General features: G+C 34.8%; 1 protein-coding gene across 2 annotated transcripts in view; it reads left to right on the top strand.

The window, feature by feature from the left end:
- The window catches only part of NALCN (sodium leak channel, non-selective), a 502,757-nt gene that overhangs the window by 32,165 nt on the left and 445,908 nt on the right, over positions 1-24,684 (top strand). For both annotated transcript variants that reach the window (XM_036757854.1, XM_036757853.1), the window contains exons 3-5: positions 5,676-5,759; positions 7,982-8,121; positions 8,220-8,348. In XM_036757854.1, the coding sequence (XP_036613749.1) occupies positions 5,676-5,759; positions 7,982-8,121; positions 8,220-8,348 (353 nt within the window). The remainder of the gene's footprint in view (positions 1-5,675; positions 5,760-7,981; positions 8,122-8,219; positions 8,349-24,684) is intronic.

Below are 24,684 nucleotides of genomic sequence, written 5' to 3'. Positions count from 1 at the left end.
ATATAGTGGACAGATTGCTGGCCTTGGAGTTAGGATAAATTGTGCTTAAGTCTTGTCTTGACACTTACTGGTTGTGGGACCACAGAAAAGTCAAGTTGTCTAACATTTGAATGTCCCCGGAAATTCTCAAGAAGAGGACCACAAAGTTCTTCTGACAGCAGTCAGATGGATATGTCAAGATCAAGAGAAACTGCCATAAACAAGAGGCATTGACAACAGAGTGCGAAGGCAATTCAGGGGCCAGATCTTGATGCCCAATATCGGTTATGGAAGCGATAAGAAAACAAAACACATTACCGTGTTGATTGACAATATCGAAGATCAAGAAGGGCTCCATTGTGCAACAAATCTTACTGTGCTGAGATTGCTTGCAATGTGTCCTCTTAAGAATCAGAAAGTTGTTGAGAGAGCATCTCAGGTGAACATCAAGATCACCAATCCACATGCTAGATGGATGAATGAAGAAAATGAGTAAAAAGCTTTGCACATTTTTATTTGTGTTAAATAAATCTTCCCACTACCACAAAAAAAGGAAAAGAAAAGAAGCAATGTAAGTAGCCAAGCATTTGTTGATCTGTATTAGCGAGAGAAGGTTATACACTGGGACATCACAGGTATGGATTTTTAAAATCTCAGCCACTACCACCTCCACAACTGTAGACCTTTTAGCAAGCTAGTGGACCTATGTAGTCTCTGTTCTTCTCACGTAGTTCTTATATATCATGGCCTACCAGCAGGGTTACAATTTGCTGTCCTCCTTCCATTCTGCTAGTCATTGTTAATACTGGCTTACTTCAAACATGAACTACAATGGCTTAATCTTTGCCTTCTGTCAATAATTGTAGATAGGCAAGACAGAATATAGTTCAGTAGATTCTAGACACCCCACCTCTCCCCCCAAAGTAATTGGGCTACCTCTAATAACTAAGCTGCTCACATAGGTATGAAGGTAAGAAAAGGGAATGGATAGTTGAAGCATATAGGTCCATTAGTTGATTAAAGGCCTTGTATCAATGCTAATCCACCAAGCCATAGTTTCAGGTCTAGGGGAACATTCTAAGGCAGTGTTGTTAAACTCAAATATAAACAGGGAACAGTATATGACTCAGAAAACCACAAATTAACATTATCTATGTTATAGTTTTATTTATTTTGTTGAACATTGCCTAATTACATTTTAATCTGGGATTTTGTGACCAAACCTGTTGGCTAAAAGTTCAAAACCTCTTAGTCTTCATTACAGCTCTTCTTACACAAGGATAAGGGAGGGTCCTATACTGTGTGCTTACACAGGCAAGGGTCCATCTGTCAGAATATAACAGATTGGAATTTATACACTACTTTGATAAAGTAGAAGAGAGTCAAGGGGACATTAATCAGCTAGCATTTATTTGCCATGTAGCTATTGGGCTGCTAGGTGGCGCAGTAGATAAGAGTGCCAGGCAAGCCATTCTAGTATCTTGCCAAGAAAATGCCATCTGGGGTCATGAAGACTCAGACATCACTGAAAAACAATCCCTGATTATCTCTTTGTGGGCTCAGTGGATAGAGTGCTGGGCCCGGAGTTAGGAAGACTCATCATCCTGTGTTCAAATATGACCTCAGACTATTCAGAATATATATTACCTCAGTAAATGACTTCTGGCAAGTCACTAAACCTTCTTTGCCTCAGTTTCCTCATCAGTAAAATGAGGTAGAGAAGGAAATGGCAAACCACTGCAGTATCTTTGCCAAGAAAATCCCAAATGTTGTCAGGAAGAGTTGGACACATCTGAGAACACCTGAACAACAACAACAATGTGCTAAAGGTGTTGGAGACTTGAAGGCAAAAATTAAATTATCCTTGCCCTTCAGGAGATTATATATTCTCAGGAAAACAACGTGTAACACATGAGTATAGAACAAATATGCAAGGTGTTTTGTTTGTTTGTTTGTTTGGTGGAGTGGGGATGTAAATTATCAGCAGTCAGGGAAACCAGGAAAAGACTCATAAGCAGGCTCCATTTGAGGTGAACTTTGCAGTAGACAAAGGTGAAGCGGGACAGCTGCACAGAGGTACAGAGACGGGAGATAAAACAATAGTGTATGTGGTAAAAAAAAAAAAGTCAGAAAGGCCATTTTGTCTAACTGGAAAGGAAAGTTGAAGTCAGATTGTCAATTATTGTAGCAGGTGAATGGCAAAGTCAGATAAATGTTTTAATGTAATATCTCACCAAACCCAGGATTTTGTACACTTCTATTTAAGATAAGCATTTTAGAGGATGAATTACAGTAGAAAAAGACTTGAGGGAGGTGAATTAGGAGACCTTTACAGTAGTCGAGGAAAGAGGTGATAAAAGTCTAGGGTGGTGGCCTGTAAGCCAAGAGAAAGGGGCAGATGTAGGAGATATTGTGGCAGTAACATTGACAAAATCCATCAACTGATGAACACTGAGGAATCAAGAATAACTCCAAGGTTGTGAATAAGAGTGACTAGAAAGATGGGGTAGCCCTCAACAGAAATAGGGAAGTTCAAAGCAGAAGCATTTGGAGAAAAGAAAATGAGTTCTGTGTTGGAATATGTTGCATTTGAGATGCCTATGGGACATCCATTCAAAATGCCCAATAGGCATGGAGATGAGAAAGAGCTGACTTAGATACATAGTCATCTACACAGAAATGGTAACTCATGGGAATTTATGAAATCATCAAGAAAAGTGTGTAGAGAGAAGATTTGAATATTTAAGCAATCAGTTAATTGATAGTGGTCAGATCAAATTAAGTCCACAAGTATTTATTAAACCCTTATTATGTGCCAGGCATGGTGCTAAGTGCTAATGATACAAAGAACTCTCCTTTGTAAAAGGAAGCATAGTTAAGCAAAACAAACCATTAGCTTCCCTAAATCTGATAAAATATGTCACATTTTGCATATGTATAGGGTACTTACAGTTTCACTGCTGGGAGAGGGAAGGTATGTTTTGCTGCAGTCTTCTGGAATCAAGATTGGATTGCAGTGATCAAATTTTGATTCCTTTTTTGATATTTTCCTTTGCTTCCCATATAAATTATTCTCTTGTTTCTGCTTTATTCTTCAATTCATAAGTTTTCCCAAATTTCTCTGAATTCTTCATATTCCTAGTTGTTTTTTTTTAAAATTGAAGAATAACCATTCATGCACCAGAATTGGTTCATTACCCAAATGATGAATAATTACTTTATTTCCAGATATTTTTTTCTTTTTGTGATACCACAAAAAGTGCTGTTAATTTTCTTCTAGGTCCTTTTGCCTACTTTTCCATGGCTCTTCACTGTGAAAGTGTCAGAGCATTGCATAGGAGGGCCATTTAAAAAAAAAAAATTTAATGTTTCATCAGTTGTCACTAAAAAACAACAACAACAACAAAAAAAGCCTCACTAACTCATCACCTCTTGACCAACCTTCTGGTTATGCTCCTTTCCATATTTAGGTAGGTTGAATGACAGGCGGCAGACATTACTTGTCACTGTGCTAGTATTAAAAGCCATTTCAGCTTGGTACCACCTGTCAGAGATTGGGTTTTATTGGCCTTGGCTTTGACAATCCTGGGTCACTTCTGTTCTATAATGAAGCATTAAAATAAAGCTGTCATGGAGCATGGGCATAGACACTGCTTTATAAAATGGGGATGTAACATGTTTTTTGCAATGTATATTATAGGAAATTATCAGTTTAGTCTCACAAAAAAGGAATTTTCTAGGCAAAAGAGGGAACACGTTAGTAAAATATCTTCATCTATAGGCAGAAATCCACTTTGGCTGGTGAGTACACCAAGATTGTTTTGCTACAGACATTTTTACCCTGTTCAGAAAAGCAAGGAGCAAGAGTATGAAATTAGCGTAGGTAGTAAATTTGTTAAGCACTCTAATTTCAATAGACTTGATATATCTTCAGTGATGACATCCATCTTAAGTCAGGGCCTAGATAGTGCAAAATCTGGAAAGAGTATTTCCATTGGTGTTGGAAATTCCTGATGGTTTTCATTTATTTCCTTGTTAACATCCAACACTCCTTTTTATATCTCTTTCAGAGATCAGATTGTGAAATCAACCTCAAAAATATACCAAATATTTTTGTTCCTTTCCTACTTTAGCTATAAAATCAGTCTGTCAGGCAAATAGACTCACTCTCTTCTAGGCATATTCTTTCCTGTGACACCTCTGGCCTTAGCATTGCCTGTCATTCATAGCTGTCACATCTAGCCTCTTCACTCTTGCCAACTTTTTTTTTTTCCCATCTTTTAGAACTCACCACAGAACACACAAACACCAAATTCTTCTAAAACCTTCTGTCCTATTTCTTAATTAACTGTCACTTGAGTTATTGACAATACAACCAACCAATAGATATATTTGGGGAGAGGGAAGGGAGGAGGAAGGGGGGAGGGGAGAGAGAGAGAGAGAGAGAGAGAAAGAGAGAGAGAGAGAGAGAGAGAGAGAGAGAGAGAGCGAGAGAGAGGGAGGGAGGTAGCAAAAGCAGAGTGAAAAAATTATTTTGAGAATGTTAATTGGTAAATACAGTTTTAAAATGACTCAAATACAACAGAGAGCATAGAAACAATATAGCTATGACAGCTAAAGTGAGAGACTTATAAATTTAGCAGAAAAATAAATGAATTAATGCTTTTACTGAATATGTGGGTTTAAATAATCTATGATTTGTTGAATAACACTGAATCTCATCTTTTGAAGCCTCAAGTAAACTTGGATCCAAAAAATGGCTAGGGGAAAAAAAAAGCTTTGACTGGAAAGATTCAAGAGATTCTTTATCTCCCTCACTATTTTATTTAATAACCTGACACTCTGTGCTTTTATTTTTTTGGTTAATGAAGGGAGGGAATGTAATATCTGGCCAAGCCCAGGATTTTGTACACTTCCATGAAACATAAACCTCACATGAGGCAGTCTAAGGCAAGAAAGGATTCTTATACTTCAGCATATGAAAATTTTCATCTTAAATAATTGTAAAGAAGGATTTCTTTCAGAAAACCTACACTATTTGGTCACAATCACATTGGAGTAAGCACTACATAGAATAGCTGACCCAAGACCTTCTTCAGTAAATGTGGTTCTTTGCCTCTGTTTTCTTTTGAGCAAAGCTAGTGTGAGTTTTATAACTGTTATCCTCCACAACAGAGATTATTCACTTCCTTATTTTGCTGAACATTGACCTCTGTACTATGAAATCTGGGATTCTGGTTAATTTCCTTTCTAAGAGTTGTAGATAGGACAATTTTAATGGCTCCTTCAGGTAACTTGGCTTCTGCAAACTCTGTCAACTCAGCAGGAAGAGAATGTTCTAAGAAATGAGCTGCCTTTAAGTTTTCCATTTGGCTCAGTTCCCTAAGTTTGAAGATATGCCATGGATGTATTTTTCCTTTGTTTGAACCTCAAAGTTCACCTCATGATGAAAGGGTTCTTAGGAGAAAAGAAGTTAAAATAATTACATACATTTAATTAGTTTGGGACTTCTAACAGAATTTACCATTTGCCACCCTTGGAATGAGCCTTTGAATGTCTATTCAGTAGGGATAATAAAATTGTCTCTAGCTTTACCTTAATAAATGATATACATGACATTTGAATATTTCCTTTCTAGACATTCAGCAACATTTTCACATGAATTGACAATAATGCTGTGCAAAATTTCTTTTTAGGGGGATAATTCCTACGTGAAAGATCGCTGGTGTGTTTTTGATGGATTTATGGTCTTTTGCCTTTGGGTTTCTTTGGTGTTACAGGTAATTAAGTAATTTTAAATTATAGGGTCACATTTTCAGAAATACCACCTACCTATTCTTGAACAAAATTATCTAAATAGAAGTATAAAAAGGAAGTTTTTTGAGAATATGAACAATTACATTTAATTGCATACCATTTTGTGAATACTACCTTTCTTTTGAAATATAAAAGTGAGAAATTTATCTGCTCTTTGCCCATTATTTAATTAGTGTGTTACTTTAGCATACTATATGCAAATTATCTATAATCTGTCCTAAGATAAAGTGACTTAACCCTTATCTTTTTAAAAATTTTTTTATTTTTGGTCTAGACTTGTGAATTCATCAGTGTAGGATCTCTTAGAGAAAAAAGCCTTCTATCAATATAGATCTGTCATTGTTCTGCTGCTTTTTTTAAGTCTTGCTTGGGAGCACTGAAAAGTTAAGTGACTTGGCCAAGGTCCAATAGCCAGAATGTGTCAGAGAAGAAGCCTGACCTCAGGTCATCCCGTATCCAAAGTTGTCTGTCTATTATATTAGGCTGCTCTTCATCCCCTTACCTCATCATATAGTATCAAAAATTAGATTAAATGAAATTAAAAGAAGAAAAGCTAGATACTTTTCTGGATTTTAGGGCATTAAATGATGAAAATTGATTGGAAACAGTTCACACATTCTTACTTATTTTCACCACCATGGACATAACTGGATCTGGGTAGAGAAGACTACATTGGCTCTACAAAGCTTCTTCTAAGGAAAATAAGAGTAATATACGGTTTGAAAAGGGCACAAAATAAAGCTTTATTCTGAATAATAGTAGTAAGTAATCTAGTTTATTGTAATGTATTCAGGCAGGATTTACATTGACTTCAATTAAACAGGTTGTCTTTCTAGTGTTAAAAGATATAGCTGGAGAGGCAGTCTGGAATAGTGAATAGGAAAGCTGTTATTTCTGCTGGAAGCAATACCCTTCATATCATTCTTCCCCATTGTTAGTATCTTCCATACGAGATTACCTTCCATTTACATGGTATATATCTTGTATGAAGAGTTATTTGCATGGAGTTTCCTCCATTAGAATGTGAGTGTCTTAAAAGTTGGATCTCTTTTTACTTTCCTTGGTATCCCTAGTGCTTGGTACATAGTAAGCTCTTAAGAAATGCGTGTTGGCTAACTCACTGATTTTCCAGGAAAACTTGGCTTCACGTAGCACTTCTGATACTTTCATACTATGTGATTCTGCAGGGCAAGTCATTTAACCTTGTATCTCAGGTACAGTATTAAAGACATAAAGTTGCAGAACAGCTATCAGTTGGTAGAGAGTATTTCCTTTCTAAGAGGTCCTAATATGAATCAAATAAAAAAATCCAGCTAATACCTCACTCCCACTGCCAAAGAAGATCTAACTGAAAGAGGCAACTTCTTTTACCAGCTAACTGGCGTGCTTCACAACTAAACAGCTTTCCTTACTTTTAAACTGATTTTCTTCCATTATAATTTATGGTCTTCTCCTATCCTTATTGGAATAAAGGTGTTAAGTAACATTATTAAAAATACTCCTTTTCTTCTCTTAGTTTAAATGATACTTTTTACATTTTCCCTTATAGAGTTTTCAGTTCTCCTCCCGTATCTTTTAGATTTGCATCTTTACAAATTCAAAAAAATTAGAACTCAAATTAATCTCATCATTTTAGTAAAGACTTAACCGGTTAAAAAGAAGCTTTTTATAAATTGTCCATATTTATTCACATTTACAATTGATGTTCTAAAGTAATTATAGTTTTACATTAATGGTTGTTTTTATTAATAAGTCATGATGCACAGTGATGCAATAAAACTAAATTTTAGCTTTGGTAGTTTCCATATTTAATGATCCTTTCTTAATTATCTTTAATAATTTCACTTACAACAAATTAAATTCAGGGTGCTATATGTAACTAAATTTATTTTGAAAATAATCTGCAAAACTTTCTAGTAGTTGGTATTGTCCCACACCACCACCCCCTCTCAAATGGAATGGTATACCTTGGGGAACAATGAATTTCCCTTCACTGGTTGTCTTCCAGTGGTGGCTAATTGCCTACTTGTTGAGAATGGTATGTAGACAGGATCACTGGTTAGCTATGGATTGTATTAGATGACATCCAAACTTTTCTGTAATGATGATATTCTTAGAGTGTATGGAAATGTAAACATGATAAGTGAGGTGAAATCTGAAAAAATCTATGACTGCATATTTACAGGTATTTGAAATTGCTGACATAGTTGATCAGATGTCACCTTGGGGAATGTTGAGGATCCCAAGGCCTCTTATTATGATACGAGCATTCCGTATTTATTTCCGATTTGAGCTACCAAGAACAAGGATAACAAATATTTTAAAGTAAGTATTGCAATCCATAATTTTAATGAACTTTTAATGAGTATTTATTTGTAAGCAAGCTTGTTGTCTTATGTATTATTAAATATTTATTTTTCTAGGCGTTCAGGAGAACAAATTTGGAGTGTTTCAATTTTCCTACTTTTCTTTCTACTTCTATATGGAATTTTAGGAGTTCAGATGTTTGGCACTTTTACCTATCACTGTGTAACAGTTGACACTCAGCCGGGGTAAGTTTTATTATGAACATTGATTTAACTTAGATTCTTTATTAGAAAAATATATTTCTGCATCACTTAGTGTCTCCTTGAAACAGGGCTTTCTAATCTTCATTATACTACTTAATCATTATCCTCTTCTTCATCATTATTACTATTATTACTTGGGAATACCAGTGCTTATATTTTGAAGAAAAAGTACTTCATAGTAACCTCTGGGGTTACCTCTTTATCTCATCTTTGGAAGGGAATAAAGTATAAAAGAGGGAGGGAAAATCACTTCCTCTGGCTCTAGACAGGGATAAATGGAGAAGTCTTAATCATTATGGTCCTCTCTAGATTGTCTGATCCAGAAGTCACATTGCAGTGTGTGGTCTGGTGGTACAACAGAACGATATTCCACCATATTTGTTGAAAAACAATTTGTTTTCTTAAAATGCCAGTTACCAAAAAAAGTGAACGTAGTAAAATCTTATTCTATTCATAATAGCAAGACTAATATGTTCCTTTTTACATGTGGGAAGTTTTAACAAATGGACCTACATACATTATTACATATATACATGCACACATACTTAAGTTTGATAGATAGATGATCTACCAACAGAAAAACACTCTGAGCAAATCATCGCAAAGGTATATACATGTACTTTAAGACAACATTTTTTTTCCTACAAGCTTTATTATGTTTTCTTATCATTTCCAACAAGTGGGAAAAATAACGCATAAGATGAAGAACAAAAATCAGTAATAAAACAAAGTTCTTTAATAAGAATGTGATAGGATAATAGCTATGAACAAGTAATTACTCTTGTAATTTAATAATAGAACAACAAAATGAATAATGGATTTTCTAAAGTTGTCAGTTTGTATTAGTGTCTCTTGGAAAGATGAGATAATTTGAAAAAATTTTAATTCAAATGCATGCTTTTTAGAAATAGATGTTTTATAAAAATCAAGCAAAACAAAAAAATTTAACATGATTATATCAAACAGCAAGAAAAGTAAGTAAACCACATGTACATTCAAAAAGGAATCTTTCAAGGCATAAAAGCTGACAGTACTCTGTTTTCATTTGTTTCCAAGACCATTATTGCTTTTCTGAAATGTATTTATATTTTTACCTTAAAATGGCATTTGGGAAGGAAAATATGAAACAAAACAGGATTGTACCAATTATTAAATTTCTAGGTAAGCTTCTGCTGTCAAAAATATGAAGTGTCTATGACAGGAACAATGAATGAACTGTCTGGGGAACCATTTGTATTAGGAAGGAAATAAAATACAAAAAACAAACATGGAATATGTGTACAAATATACAGTGTGAAAAGAAATTCAGTAGCTAGGCAAGAGTATTTTTAGAGACTTTTCTCAAATAAAGTTGCTTATTTCATATATTGAACAATACAATTAATGGGAGCTTTAGAATCTAATTAATGTGTAAAACTATTAACATTGCTTTGGAAGTTTATATTTCAAACAATAAACACTCAATCTTAACCCAGTTTCTTAAAACTATTTTCTTTTAATGTCTCTATGTCAAATCATTATGGGGAAAATTTCCATGACTACTGTACTTCCTTACAGTAAGTAAATAAATATTAAAGGAACACTTTGAGTATGTGGTACTATATTTGCTAAGTACTATAGAAGTACTTTAGAAAGGTAAAGTAGCATCTTCTCTGGCCCCACTTACACCTGGAAATTGACTTCCCAAAATTCCACATTTTGGACTGGCAGCAGGCAGAGACTAGTGTTCATGCTTTACATATAACCCACTACATAGGACAAATTCGAGTAAGCTCCATGGACTGAGACTATCATTGGCTAGTTTCGTTATATTTATAAAAATGCAGTAGAATTGGATGGGACTAAAAGATTCCCTAAGGCAAAAATTCTTTTTTAAAATAAATATATATATATTGGTATCTTTTATATTTTTGCGCCATAAAAGCTTCCCACAGTATTCCTCCCAAAGCCCCATCCCATTTGACAAATAATATTCTTTAAAACATTAAAATAGAAATAGTAGAAAAAATCAGCAAAAGTAACCAATATAGGCCCCCCCCATATGAAAATATGTGTAATATGGTCCACCAAATTTGTGGATCTCCTATCTCTGTAAAAGAGGCAGGAGTATACCAGTTTGAGCAAGCTTAAACTGGCTTGTGAGAACCAAATATTAAATTTTCAGTGCAAACATTTACAACTCAGAAGTCAGTAGATTTGATTTATTGTTTTGTTGAAACTGATGGGAAAATATTAGTAATACAGGTTAAGCTTAAAGTGTGTCATGTATATTTTCTTCAGACATCCAGTTGTTAAACATTTCACATCCTTAGGTGGGAGTGTCTCCTCATATCTCTTCTTTGGAGCCATACTTGTTCTTAGAAATTTTATAGCATTCGATTTTTTTATTTATTTTGAGATTCTTTCTATTTACATTGTTGTAGTTGTATATATTGTTATCCTGACTCTGATTACTTCACTCTGCATCAATTAATGTAGATCATTCCCTAATTCTCTATATTCATCATACTCATAATTTCTTACAGCTCAGTAATATTTCATTATATTCACAAATCACAATTTGTTTATCTATTCACTAACTAATGGATATCTACTTTGTTTCCAATCCTTTGCTACCACAAAAAGTTCTGCTATACATATCCTGTGTGTGGGAATGTTCTTAACAATGTCATCCTTGGGGTCTAATACTGGAATCTCTGGGTCAGAGGGTATGGAGACACACACATACACACACACACACACACACACACACACACACACACACACACACCCCAAAATGGGACATTTTAGGCATTTTATTTGAATAATCCCAAATTTCCTTCAAAAATGGTTATACTGATTTACAGCTCCACCAAGCAACAAGGCACCAAGTTTTTTCAGCCCCTCCAATATGGACTATTCTCTTTTGTCATCTGTGCTAATTTTCAGTTTGTGATTCTTTTGAGAATTGTTTGTTCATATTCTTTGACCATTTATCTGTAGAGGAATAGCTTTTGGTCTTCTGCTTATATATCTGTTAATTGTTTATTTTTCTTGGATATCATGCCCTTACCAGAGAAACTTGAAACAAAGACTTTTTAATCATTCAACCACTTCTCATCTTATTCTAGGTGTGTTAATTTTGTGCAGAATCTTTTCAGCTTCATGTAATCAAAATTTTCTATTTTATCATCTATGATTGCCTCTATTTCTCTTGGTTAAAAAAATACTCCTAGCTGTAAAAGGCATATGATCTGCTTCTTTTACAGTTTTTTTTCTATAGAATGATATGTAACATTTAGATCACATATCCACTTAAAATGTATCATGGAATATGGTATAAGGCCAGTTTCTGTCAGACTAGTTTTCAGTTTTCCCAGCAGTTATTTTTTTTTAATCAGGCATGCTTTCCTAAGTAACTTATGTTTCCTGGTTTATCAAGCACTGTGTTGTTGAGTTACATTTTTTTCCCTGATTCTCCCTAGTCTCGGATGTTCCATTGTTCTACCTATTTTTTTAAGCCATATTTGAAAGCTTTGATGACTGGTCTTCATAATACCCTTGGAGTTCTAGAAGTTCTATCCTTCTTTAATTTAAACATCTTTTCATTATTTTCCATGATATCCTAGTTCTTTTGTTTTTCTTTTTTTTTGTTTGTTTTTTTTGGGGGGGGGTAGGGCATTTGGGGTTAAGTGACTTGCCCAAGGTCACGCAGCTAGTACATGTGTCAAGTGTCTGAGGCTGGATTTGAACTCAGGTCCTCCTGACTCCAGGGCCGGTGCTGTACTCACTGTGTCACCTAGCTGCCCCTCTTTTGTTTTTCAAAATGAAATTTCATCATTATTTTATCAAGTCCTATAAATAGCAAGATTTGATAATTTGGTATAGCATCAAAACTGTATATTAACTTTCGTAATATTGTCATTTTTATTTTATTGATATGGCCTAGCCATGAGAAATGAATGTTTCTACAGCTAAGTAAACTTTTTTTTTATTTCTTTGTGGAATACTTTTTAATTGAATCTATACAAATATTTTGTGTGCTTTGATAAATTGATCCCCAAATATTTTATGCATTTTTTAATTATTGAGAATGAAATTCCTCTTCCTATTATTATCTCTTAGATTTTGTTATTGTCATATAAAAATGCTGCTGATTTTAGGGTTTGTTTTCTAGCCTAGGATTGAAGCTGTTGTCTCATTTGGTATCTTTGCTAATTCCCTAGGATTTTCTAAGTATACCATCATGTCATCAATAAATAAGGATAGTAGGGGAGACTGGATGACTGATTTATTCCTGCATTTATTGTATAATAAAAATAATAGCTTATAAGATGCTTTAAGGTTTGTAAAATATTTTACAAATATTATGTCATTTATCCTCATAACAGCCCTGGGAAGGCTAGTGCTATTATTCTAGGCATGTTTTGATTCTAGTTCTAATGTATCCCCATTACATATGATACTTGTTTGGGGTTTTAGAGAGATGATTTTTATAATGTTATAAAGGTCCCTATATGCCTATATTTTATGTTTGTTTGTTTTTTGCATAAATGATTGTTGTATTTTTAAAGGCTTTTTCTGCATCTATTGAGAAAATCAAATGGTTTGAGTATTTTTTGATTCAATATGACTAAAATCATATTGAATTATGCTGCTTGTTTTCCTAATGTTAATTATCTATTTAACTATGCATCCTTCTATTCTTGGTGTAAATCCCATTTACCCATAATGAGTGATCTCTTAGATGAATTGCTATAGTCTCTTTGCTAGGACTTCATTGAAAATATTTGAATAGATATTCATTAATGATATTAGTCTGGAGTTCTCCTTTTGTGCTTTATCTTTCTCATTTTAAATATTAAGACTACAATTACCCCATTAAAGGATTTTGATAGGGTGCTTTCGCAATTTTTGAGAATATTTTGTGTCATGTTGGTACTAACTGTTCTTTAAAAATGTTATAGAAGTCTCCAGTTAATCAATCCATGAAGATCAGGAATTTTTTTTTCTTTGCAAATTCCTTTACTTGTAAGTTCTATTTCTTTTTCTGAAATTGGATTTGTTATTCTGTTCAGAAATTTTATATTGTAAAAGCTGTTTCTCTATTTCTTTTGTGTTCTCAGTTGTGGTAGCATAGTGGGTTGTGATTGTTCTTTTTATTCTGGTTTTGTTCTTATTTCATCTTATTTCTACAGATAGACTGTGTCCTCATTGGCCAGCCTCCTAGAATATTTATAAAGGTATAGCAGAATTGGGGAAAAAATGAGATACACTACAGCAGGGTTTTTGGTTTTTTTTAGTTAACGTTTTTCTAAATTAGTAAAAATCTACCCTCTCTCCCTCCCATGTATACCTTTCCACATTTATAAAGAAAAGAAAAAGAAACCCCTCTCACAAATATATATATAGTTAAACAAAACAAAATTCTGCATTGGCCCCATTCAAAAGAATAGCTAGAGATATATATACATATATGGATATACATACATATATGTATTTGAGGGGTGTGTGTGTGTGTGCGTGTGTGCTTTTATATAGGCAGCTAGGTGGAGCAGGGGATAGAGTGCCAGGACTTGAGGCAGGAAGACCTGAGTTTAAATCCAGCCTCAGACACTTACTAGCTTTGTGACCCTGGGCCAGTCACTAAACCCTGTTTGCCTCAGTTTCCTCATCTATAAAATGAGCTAGAGCAGGAAATGACAAACCTCTCTAGTATCTTTGCCAAGAAAACCCCGAAAGGGGTCAGGAACAAGTGGGCACAACTGAGAACAACTAAACAAACAAAATGAAAACCTGTCCATGCACACACACACACACACACACACACACACACACACACAATGTGTGTAAATACATATCAAAAACATATTTGATACTTAATAAATGTTTATTGAGTTGAATTTATATATGTATGTATACACACATACATTACACACACACATATAAGTTGGGGGGTAGCATCAATCTTCTGGAAATGCAGTTTGTCATCAAACTAATTGTAGTTTAGATGTCTTTCAAATGTCTTTACAGTATTGTTATCCTTGTATAAATTATTCTCTGATTTTGTTTCTCAGCATCAATTCATACAAATCTTCTCAGACTTTCCTGAAACTATCCCCTTCGTTATTTCTTTTTTATTTTAAATAATGTTTTTCTCAATTACATGTAAAAATAATTTTTAACATTCATTTAAAAAATGTGTTCCAAATTTCCCCCCTTCTCTCATTTCCTCCCTCCCTAAGATTGTAAACAATTTGCTATGTAGTTTATACATGTGAAGTAATGCAAAACATATTTCCATATTGGTCATGTTGTGAAAGAGGACACAGACCTAAAGGAAAAAAAGCATGAAAAAAACAAAGAAAGTGAAAAATAGTATGCTTCAATCTGCATTCCAACTCCATCAGTTCTTTCTCTGGATGTGGAAAGCATTTTTTATCATGAGTCTTTTGGAATTGTCTTAGATCATTATATTGTATCTAATGTCTTAGATCATTATGTTGTATTAAATCATTATATCATCAATTCACAGTTGATCTTTACACAATATCATTGCTACTATGTACGGTGTTCTTCTGGTTCTGTTCACTTTACTTTGTATCAGTTCATGTAAGCCTTTCCAGGTTTTTCTGAAATCAGTCTGCTTGTCATTTCTTATAGCACAATAGTATTCCATTACAGTCATTTACCACAACTTGTTCAACTGTTCCCCAGTTGATGGGCATCCCCTCAATTTCCAAATCTTTGCCACGGCAAAAAAGAGTTGCTGTAAATATTTTTGTACAAATAGGTTCCCCACTCTCCCTGTAGTGGTATTGCTGGATCAAAGGATCTGTACAATTTTATAACCCTTTGGATACAGTTCCAAATTGCTCTTTAGAAAACTTGTTTCAACTTTCATAATTCCACCAACAGTGCCTTGGTGTCCTAGTTTTCTGACATTCCCTCCAACAATTATTGTTTTCCTTGTCTATCGTGTTAGCCAATCTGATAGGTGTGAGAAAGTACCTCAGAGCTGTTTTAATGCGCAATTTGCATCAATGGTCACTTAGAGTTTTTTTTTTTCCCTAGGACTATAGATAGGTTTGATTTCTTCTGAAAACTGCCTGTTCATATCCTTTGACTATTTATCAGTTGGGGAATGACATGTATTCTTATAAGCTTCACTAATTTCTCTGTATTTAAAAAATGACACTTATCAGAGACACTTGCTGTAAAAATTGGTTCCCAGTTTTCCACTTTCTTCAAATCTTGGTTGTGTTGGTTTTGTTTGTACAAAACCTTTTAAATTTAATATAAACAGAGGTATCCATTTTATATCTATCTCTTGTTTGGTCATAAATTCTTCTCTTCTCCATGGATCTGACAAGTAAACTATTACTTGTTGTCCTAATTTGCTTGTGGTACCACCCTTTTCTCTAAATCGCCCTTCATTATTTCTTATAGCATAATAATGTTCCAGCATATTCATATAACCATACTTCTTTAGTCATTCTCCAATTGATGAACACCCTGCTCAGATTCCCATTATTTGCTACCCCAAAAGAATTATAAATATTTTTCTACATCCTTTGTTTTACTTTGTACTAAGCCCTCCGTTATTCTACCATCTGAGGCAGAGGTTATTAACCTGAGGTCTGTGAATTTTTGATAACTATTTTTGAGTATAATTGGTTTCTTTTGTGATTTAGTGCTTAGCACAGTGCCTGGCACATAGTAGGAGCTTAATAAATGTTTTTTGTTTATAGACTAATGATATATATTTTTTCTTATGCATTTAAAAATATTATTCTGAGGAATCCATAGGTTTCACCAGACTGCCAAAAGGGACCATGACATGAAAAAAAGCCTAAGAGATTCTGTCCTAAAGTAACTCTATTAGCCATACTCTTCTCAGTTGAATAATTTTTTTTAAGTTCATACATTAGGAATAATATAGAAGTAGCTATTTTCTATTTTTTTTTGGCAGAGCAATTGGGGTTAAGTGACTTGCCCAAGGTCACACAGCTAGTCTATGTATCAAGTGTCTGAGGCCGGATTTGAACTCAGGTCCTCCTGACTCCAGGGCCAGTGCTCTACTCGCTGCGCCACCTAGCTGTCCCAAAGCAGTTATTTTCTATCCTGTAAAGGAAAACAATTCAGAGTCATGGAGACATGCTAAATTTTTCTGTAAAACAAAACAAAACAAATTCTGGTGATGTTTCTAGGCTCTTTATATACCTATCAATCCTGTCTTGCTTGGTCACAGTATCTCAACATTTTGTGAAAGTTAGTGACCTGCTGCATTGGCTGGAATAATGGCTAGAGCTGATCCAGAGTGGAAACTTTGGAGACCAAGTCATGATAAATATGTGTACTTGCTTCAGGCAAGAAGAATCTGAGAAGGAATTGTGGGTCCAGAAGTTGGCAGACCTTGACAGATTTTGTATTTGTTTAAGGGAATTAAATGATATTAGCAAGTCCCCAAACTCCAGCATCATCTATTTATCATTGGAAGAGAATTTGCAGAGTGTTCAGTCTAACTAACCCTTTCATTTTACAGATGAGGAAGGTGAGGAAGATGGGCGCCCCTTAATCAAGGAAGCTATCAGCAAATACTTACATTATAATGAGTATGTGCCAAGTGCTACACTAGGTCTTGGGATACAAAGACAAAAACCAAAAAAAAAATAAACAAATTATTTAACTTTGAATGAACAAAATGCATCTTAGGTGTTAACTATAATATAGGAGGCAGTTAGGTGGCTCAATGTGTAGATCAGGGGACCTAGAGTCAGGAAGACTTGAGTTCAAATTGAGCCTCAGAAATTTAGTAACTGTATGACTCTGGGTCTGCCTCTGTGTCATCATCTATAAAATGGGGATAATAATAGCACCTACCTCCCAGGATTGTTGGAAGGATTGATAAAATAATCATTGTAAAGTGCTTTGCAGATCTTAAGGTGCTATATAAATGTTTCTTATTACTATCATCATTAGTATATATTAGGCTTGCTCTTTTAATTCAGCTGACTTGCATTGAAGTATTTTTTTTCCTCATCTTTGAACTAGAGGACTTCAATATCTCATCCTGACAACTTTTCTATGTCCTTGTTCTCTGGTGATTATCATGACATGTGAATCTCAGCTGTTGAGATTTTTCTCCTTCCTAGCACATTATAATTTGTGTATTTATAGTTCTTTGCATACATAATATCTCATTTGCACATTTCCTATCAATTCTTTGTCAGACTGATCTGTAAAAACTTTATTTTGTCAGAAAAAAATATATGAGGACAATGGGGAGTTTTCTTTTCATATGTTTGGGTTGATATCAGAAATAATTTCTATGACTGTTGGGATAAAGAAAAATCAGAGAGGCTGAAAGCCGCAGAGATAGAAATACCCTTTGGTGTTTTTAGCCAGAAAATATGTTACCACATTGTCAGAAATTTTGTTCTAAGTATGATTTTTAAAATAGTTCTTAATTTTCTCAACTGGCTGTAGAAAACATCTGGAAACTCTTAGATATTTGCAAGGATTTTTGAAATCAAATGCAAGCTTAAGTAATCTTTCATGCATTTTATAAAATAGGAAAATTTTAATAATTCACTGCTCCAGCTTAAATATGAAGGAAATTGCTCATTTTCCTTAGGAACGTGTTATAAAATCATTGTTATTTTTGTAAAATCATTATTTTTCTTAGTGTAGCTCCAGTTTCAAAGTCTGTTGGTATGGGGCTTTCTCCTCATTGTTGGAGATCAGTGCCCTGAGCCTGCATGAGGGGCAGAACAGAATTGTTGAGAATGGGAGAGAGGAGAGCTTCACTTTCTTTAGGGTTCTTCATTCTCTCCAGACTCTTTAGTCAATGGCCTACTTTGGGCCTCTAGTTTCTTTGAGCTCTCTGGTGGCTTTGGGTACTTCTGGCTTCCATTTTAAGAGAGAAGATAGACAATGCCAACCTGATGGGAGAATAAGACTCAGGGAAGAAGCTGACATGAGAGGAGCTAACAGTCTCCATCATGTTTCTATTCTCATCTTGCTACATTAGAGACTTTGGGGAATTACCCCTTCGGAGAGATCTCTCTCTCTCTTGGTTAAGCTGTTACCTCACTCCTAATGGGAGAGCTCCTTTACTTTGTATTGCCTGGTATATATTTTCCTATGTATACTTTCTCTAATTATAATTTTGCTATTAACTAGATAAGTATGTTTATTGTGAAACTGGTTTTTGGTGGAAAAGGGGTCAAGCCTTGGATCCTCCTTTTCCCATTAGGAAACAACTTAACATAAATGATGTTAATTTGTGGTTTTCTAAGTCAGCATTTGGCCTGAGGTGATTTCTTTTCACTTGAGTTTGATACCATTGATTTAAACAGTGGTAAACGATGAGTTTAGAAAAATTTCCTAACAATTCCATAGCTAGTCCAAACTTTCTTCTCAGCACTATATTGGCATCATCAGAACAAAAAGCTGTTGAATTTACTGGTAAATATTCATTATTAAGGCCACAATCATTGAAAATAGACAGTAGTGTATTGAAAATATATTCTGCTCTGGTTGATACCAGTTCTTTTAAATAAAGGAGCTGATTGAACTGAACACTGGCTGTGTTTAATAACTGGTTCATAATATTAAACAATCAGCCCTAACAAGCAGGTATGAACTGGCTTCAGTACCCCATTGCTCCCAGGGTTCTCCAGAATACTTTCGGAATTACTGAACTAGATTATATAACAGACTTCTTCTATTTCCTTTTTTAAAAAAAAGTTTTTTTTAAAAAATTAACAAAATTCTTTTCTTGGGACAGCTAAGTGGTACAGCAGGCAGAGCACTGGCCCTGGAGTCAGAAGGACCTGTGTTTAAATCTGGCCTCACACACTACCTGTGTGACTCTGAGCAAGTTACTTAACCCCGACTACACCGCCCCCCCAAAATCTTTTCTTTTCCTCCCATCTCCACATCTCACTTTGGAAAAAGAAAACAAAATCTTTGTTACAAATATGCACAGTTTAGAAAAATAAATTCTTACATTGGCCATATCAACAAAATCACATGCCTCATCCTGCATATTAAATCCATCACCTCTGTCAGGAAGTGGATATCCTGTTTCATCATCAGTCCTCTGGAATCATGGTGAGTCACTGAGATTATCAAAGTATTTTTTAAAAGTAGTTTGGCTTTATAAAGTTGTAGAAAATGCTCTCCTGGTTCTGCCAACTTCACTCTTCATCAGTTTGTACATTAATTGCCAGACTTCTCTGACACATCTCCTTTCATTGTTTCTTATAGCACAATAATATTCCATTATATTCATATAGAATAAATACTCAGTCATTCCCCAGTTGATGAGCACCCTCTTATTTTTTTCAGTTCTTTGCTACCACAAAAAGAGATGATATAAATATTTTTGTCATTGGGGTCCTTTTTCTCTTTCATTGATTTCTTTGGATTGTGTGCCTCATAGTGGTAATGCTGGGTCCAAGATATGCACAGTTTGGTTACTTTTTGGGCAAAGTTCTAAATTTCTTTATCTGTCTTCCTATGCTGACCTGATCTGGAAAAAATCACACACTGTGATCTTTCCTAGGATTTCCCCATTCCAATTCATTGTGGTACTTGTTCTATGCCCATGTCTTTCTATGTTTTCAATGAAATGGTTATAGGGGAGTTAAGTGGCTGCTTAATCTTAGCTATTTTTGCTCAAACCCTTGCCCATTCAACCTGTGATAAGATTTCCGTATAGTTGGTAATTGCTTTTAAAATAAACAACCTAATGTTTAATGTGGTCCTTTCTTCATATCCCCTTTAAGCAAACTCATATTTAGAAGGGGGGCGGGAAACATGACTTAACAGAATCAAATTTTTGTAGGTTAGATTTCCAGAACATGGTATAATGAAAAGAATAGGTCAGAACACCTGAGTTAAAATCCTACCTCTGATGCTTACACGTATGATGCTGGACAGGTTTTAACTTAGCTTTTCTTATCAATAAAATGAGGGTGGCAGCCTGTAAGGTTCCTTCTGGCTCAGTATCTTTGATCCCATGATACCTTTCTGTCCTGTTTTCTCTCTTTCTGTAGTGTAATATAGTAATATAAATTAGATGACTTGAATTAGTTCTACCATTTACTAGGTGTATGACCTTGGGCAAATCACTTAACACCCCAGTTTGTTTGTTTTTTTAATCTTTAATTTGTGGACAGTAATATTTGTGCTCCTACCTCCTTAAGAAACCCTTGCATTGTGTAAATGTGAGCTGTTATCATTCTCATTATTATTGTTATAAGTGTGTTATTATTGTAATCATTATTCTGCCTTCTATGGCTAAGAAGAATTTTTTTTGCCTGATAAAAAAACACTTTGTGAGTCTGTCTTCCATTTTGCTAGTGGGTATTTATTATCTAAACTGGGCTTCTATTTATTTGGGAAATGAACAGCAGATTGTCCCCATTGGTGTTTTTGGCTCCTCTACCAAAACTAAATTGCCACCTACTGGGCTCTCTGCTTCTGTCTTGTCCTTTATACCTTTTACAATCAATCTCAGAAGATTTCTTCTTTCAGTGATAGAAAACGTCTACAAACTCTACTTCCTCATCCTTTGATAGGGTTTGCCTTAACCACTCTGCTTGTAAGACATTATAGGGAACAGCTTATCATCTCTTTTTGAAACAGGCAGGAAAATTGGTTGCCTGGAAACTACCCTGTTCTCATTACCAATAAGGAAGAAGCCATATATCATCATTTAAGCAGATGACAATATGGTTTTTTCCTACAATTCTACAAGGACTCCATTTGGGGGCATTGAAGGAGTCATTTATTATATTGGACTCCAGTGATATGAAGGAAAAGTTAATATAATTTCAAAATCTGCCTCACTGAATTTCAGGGAGAATGTTGCCCAATATGTTGAGAATAAAAAAAAAGTCAATTCTATAGAAGACCTTAAATAATAATTCTTTGCAAGAAAATACTTCCTATAGGGGTAGTGTAATAGAAAAAGTAATTAATTTGCAGAGGATTTGGATTTAAGCTCATCCACTTGGTACCTTGGAGTCTTTAGGCAAATCATTCCCCCTCTCTAGGTCTTAATTTACCTCTGTGAAAAAATGAGATTGTTGGATTAGATCAGAGGTGTCAAACATGTGGTCCACAACACCCAAGTGTGTTCTGAAACAGATTAAGTTGTAATTGAGAAATATTTAACAGGAAGAAGAGTAAATAAAAATACAACACAACATAGATAACATTACATTTAAAAATAAATCAATATGTGGCCTGCAGGGATCCTTATGTACAGTTTAGTGGTCAAAATTTGAGTTTGACCCTGAACCATATGATTTAGTAGGTCCCTCCCAGCTCTGACATTCTGTGTTCCTAAAGGAATGAATGAAGACCATGCCACTTTCTTTAGCATTTGTTGTTTCTGTGGTTTTGAATCTGCCTATTTTAGTTACAAAGCCCTTTGGAAATGGATCTTGACCTGCTATAGTTTATCCAATTTATCTTACTGAAAGAGGGATAAATATTAAAAACTGTTTTTAAAAGCTCAAATTCTCCTAATTGATGTTGCTACAAAATAGAATGCTGATAAAGCCTTTTGTGATAGGATTTCTGTTAAAGTCACTTGATCCTTTTAGTGTTTATGGTAAACCATCTGGCTTCAGTTACACTAGAGTATCTCAATTTGTGTATCTGCCCTGGACATGTCAACAAATGATGGGGCACCGGTTTTATTTGATGTGTTTGATTGGGTAGCTGTGTGAATTAACATTGATTTTTGCTCAGTCTCTGGAATATTTCATTTTTACTTATTTGTTCTTAGTCATACTGGTCTGCAGTGGGGAGGGGACAGCTAATACTTTAAAATACAGAGAGGCCTTCTAACATAACGACATGTTCCTTAGTAGTTTAAAAAGATTTATGATTTTTGCTCACAAAATTATTAGGGCAGAAACGGTCTTCAGTGGCTGTCTAGTCCAGCTGGTACCTGCATAGAATGTAATGTTCTACTGTTCTACATTATCTTCTACTGTCAAATTCCTTTCCCTTTGTCCTCTTGCTCTCATTCCTTGCCAAACCCCAATCCTAGATTATTCCCACCATCTGCCTTTTTTGCTCCTATTTACATTCTACTGGATGGAGCTGGAAGAAATTGCAAAACTGTGATGACTGGGCTCACAAAAATTTGTTATTTTATCTCAAATTTGTTCTTCCCGAAGTAAGGCAATCACTTTGCTTCTCACTAGTTGTTTTGCTGTTCCATTCTGCTACAGCATCTTTTCCCCCTTTTCCCTCATTTGAGAAAACTCTCCTTATAATTCACACAGACACACAGGCACACACACAAATAACCATTTGCTGAGAACTCTCCTTGTCCTCTCAGTTTCATATCTTGCACACATTCCTCACTCCCCTTCCCATTATCTCCTCCAGTTCTGTCTCATATGAAGAGGGAGCCATTTTCCTTGCCAAGGGAAATGCTTCTATGTGCACCCTTGACCCTATAATGTTCCATTTTCTGCAGTAGACTGTCCCCTCTTCCATCCCCACTCTCACTAATCTTCAATCTCTCCATTTATACTGGCTACTCCTCTGCTACCTGGAAACATATCCATGTCTCCTCTGTCCTTAAAAACTTCTTATTTGATCTGACCATCCCAGGTAACTTCCTTTTCATGGTCAAACTCCTTGAGAAGGCTGTCTACAATCAATGAATCCACTTTCTTCACTCTCACTTGATTCTAAAGCCTCTTCAGTCTTGCTTCCACCCACATCATTCAACTGGAACTGCTCTTTCTAAAGTTACCAACTGTCTCTAAATTATCATATCTAATGGTCTTTTCTTAATCCTTATCCTTGAGCTCTCTGCAGCATTTAATACTGTTAATCACTTTTCACCTAATCCTCCTTATTCTGTCTTCTCCCGGTTTTCATGACAGAGTCCTCTTGGTTTTTTATCTGTACCAGATTATGCCTCAGCATCTTTTGTTTGTCTTTTTGTCCATGTCATGCCCACTAAAATGTGGATATCCTCTAAGGCTCTGCCCTAGGTTGTCTTTTCTTTTCACTCTATACTAAATCACCTTGCAGCCTCATCAACGCCTATGGGTTCAAATATTATCTGCATGCAAATAATATATACATTCACCCCCAGTCTTTATTCTGATTTATATAGTCCTCCATCTTGAAGCAGATGTCCCATAGGGCCTTCAAACTCAACATGTCCAAAACCAGAACTTATGGTTTCCCTTGTCCCAATCCTCCTCTCCTTGGAATTTCATTAGTACTGATGGGGGTACCATCACTCTTCTAGTCACCTATCCAACCTCAGTGTCATCCTGTCAATGAAATAATGAATTCAGAGTACAGATTGAAATGTATGCTTTTTTTTTTGACATGGTCAATGCAGGATTTTTTTTGCTTGACTATTCATATTTGTTTTAAGGATTTTGGCAGTAGTGAGAAAAAATGGGTCTTCATTAATTAGAAAAAATGAAAATTAATTTTAAAAAGTCATTCTTAGCAAAGAAAATGGAAGCAAAATAACTATTGAAGAATTTTTTAATCTTTATTGTCTATTATCATCCATCTGAAGCAGCAATTCTATCGCTTCTTTAGTCCTTTTTCTCTAACTATAGCTTAAAAAATAACCTTTTTGTTGTCTTTAGCTTTTTTTGCTAGCTTCTCCTTTAATATTTCTTATATTCTTTACAGAACCATACTGTCTTCTTCTATTCATTCTGCTATCATTCCTTGTTTCCATTTAAATAAATAAGTCAGTTGTTAAGTTCTATGTGTATCCACATTGGTCTATTGATTATCTTTTCCTTTGGATTGTTTTCTATCATGTCTTCAGAACTTCAGTGGAAGGTTTCCTATCCCCTCTGAGCTTGCTTCCAATGTAGAATTTTATTCTCTGTGATCCTACTTATGTTTCCTCTGAAGCCTTTGAAATCTGCTCTTCCCAAATCCTGAGCACACAATAGACTATGCCTACTTTCTCCTATTTGTGCATCAAAATCTAGTAAGGAGTAGTGATTTCTCCTCAAGATTCCTATTTTTTCCCACTTCAGCAAACATTTCTACAGTCTTCCTGAGAATCAGTTTAGAATAGAATTTAGGAAGATGAAATTATCATTAAGGGAAGTTAAGAAGATTATACAATCTATCTCTGGGAAATACTTGAAGCCTTTTCACTTTGGTAGAAGCTGGAGTAATTTGAACTCCTGTAACATAGACTTTGAGAACGTATGACCACACCAAAAAAGCAAATTAAATAGGAATCTAGTAGAGCATAGACATGCTCTATTTTTGTAGATTTATGGAAAAGTGAATAGATAGATAGATATAGATA

Source organism: Trichosurus vulpecula, chromosome 4, assembly GCF_011100635.1.
Source record: "Trichosurus vulpecula isolate mTriVul1 chromosome 4, mTriVul1.pri, whole genome shotgun sequence".
Taxonomy (NCBI): Eukaryota; Metazoa; Chordata; class Mammalia; order Diprotodontia; family Phalangeridae; genus Trichosurus; species Trichosurus vulpecula.
The sequence above is the reverse complement of the archived record's forward strand: the minus strand, read 5'-3'. Positions and strand labels throughout refer to the sequence as shown.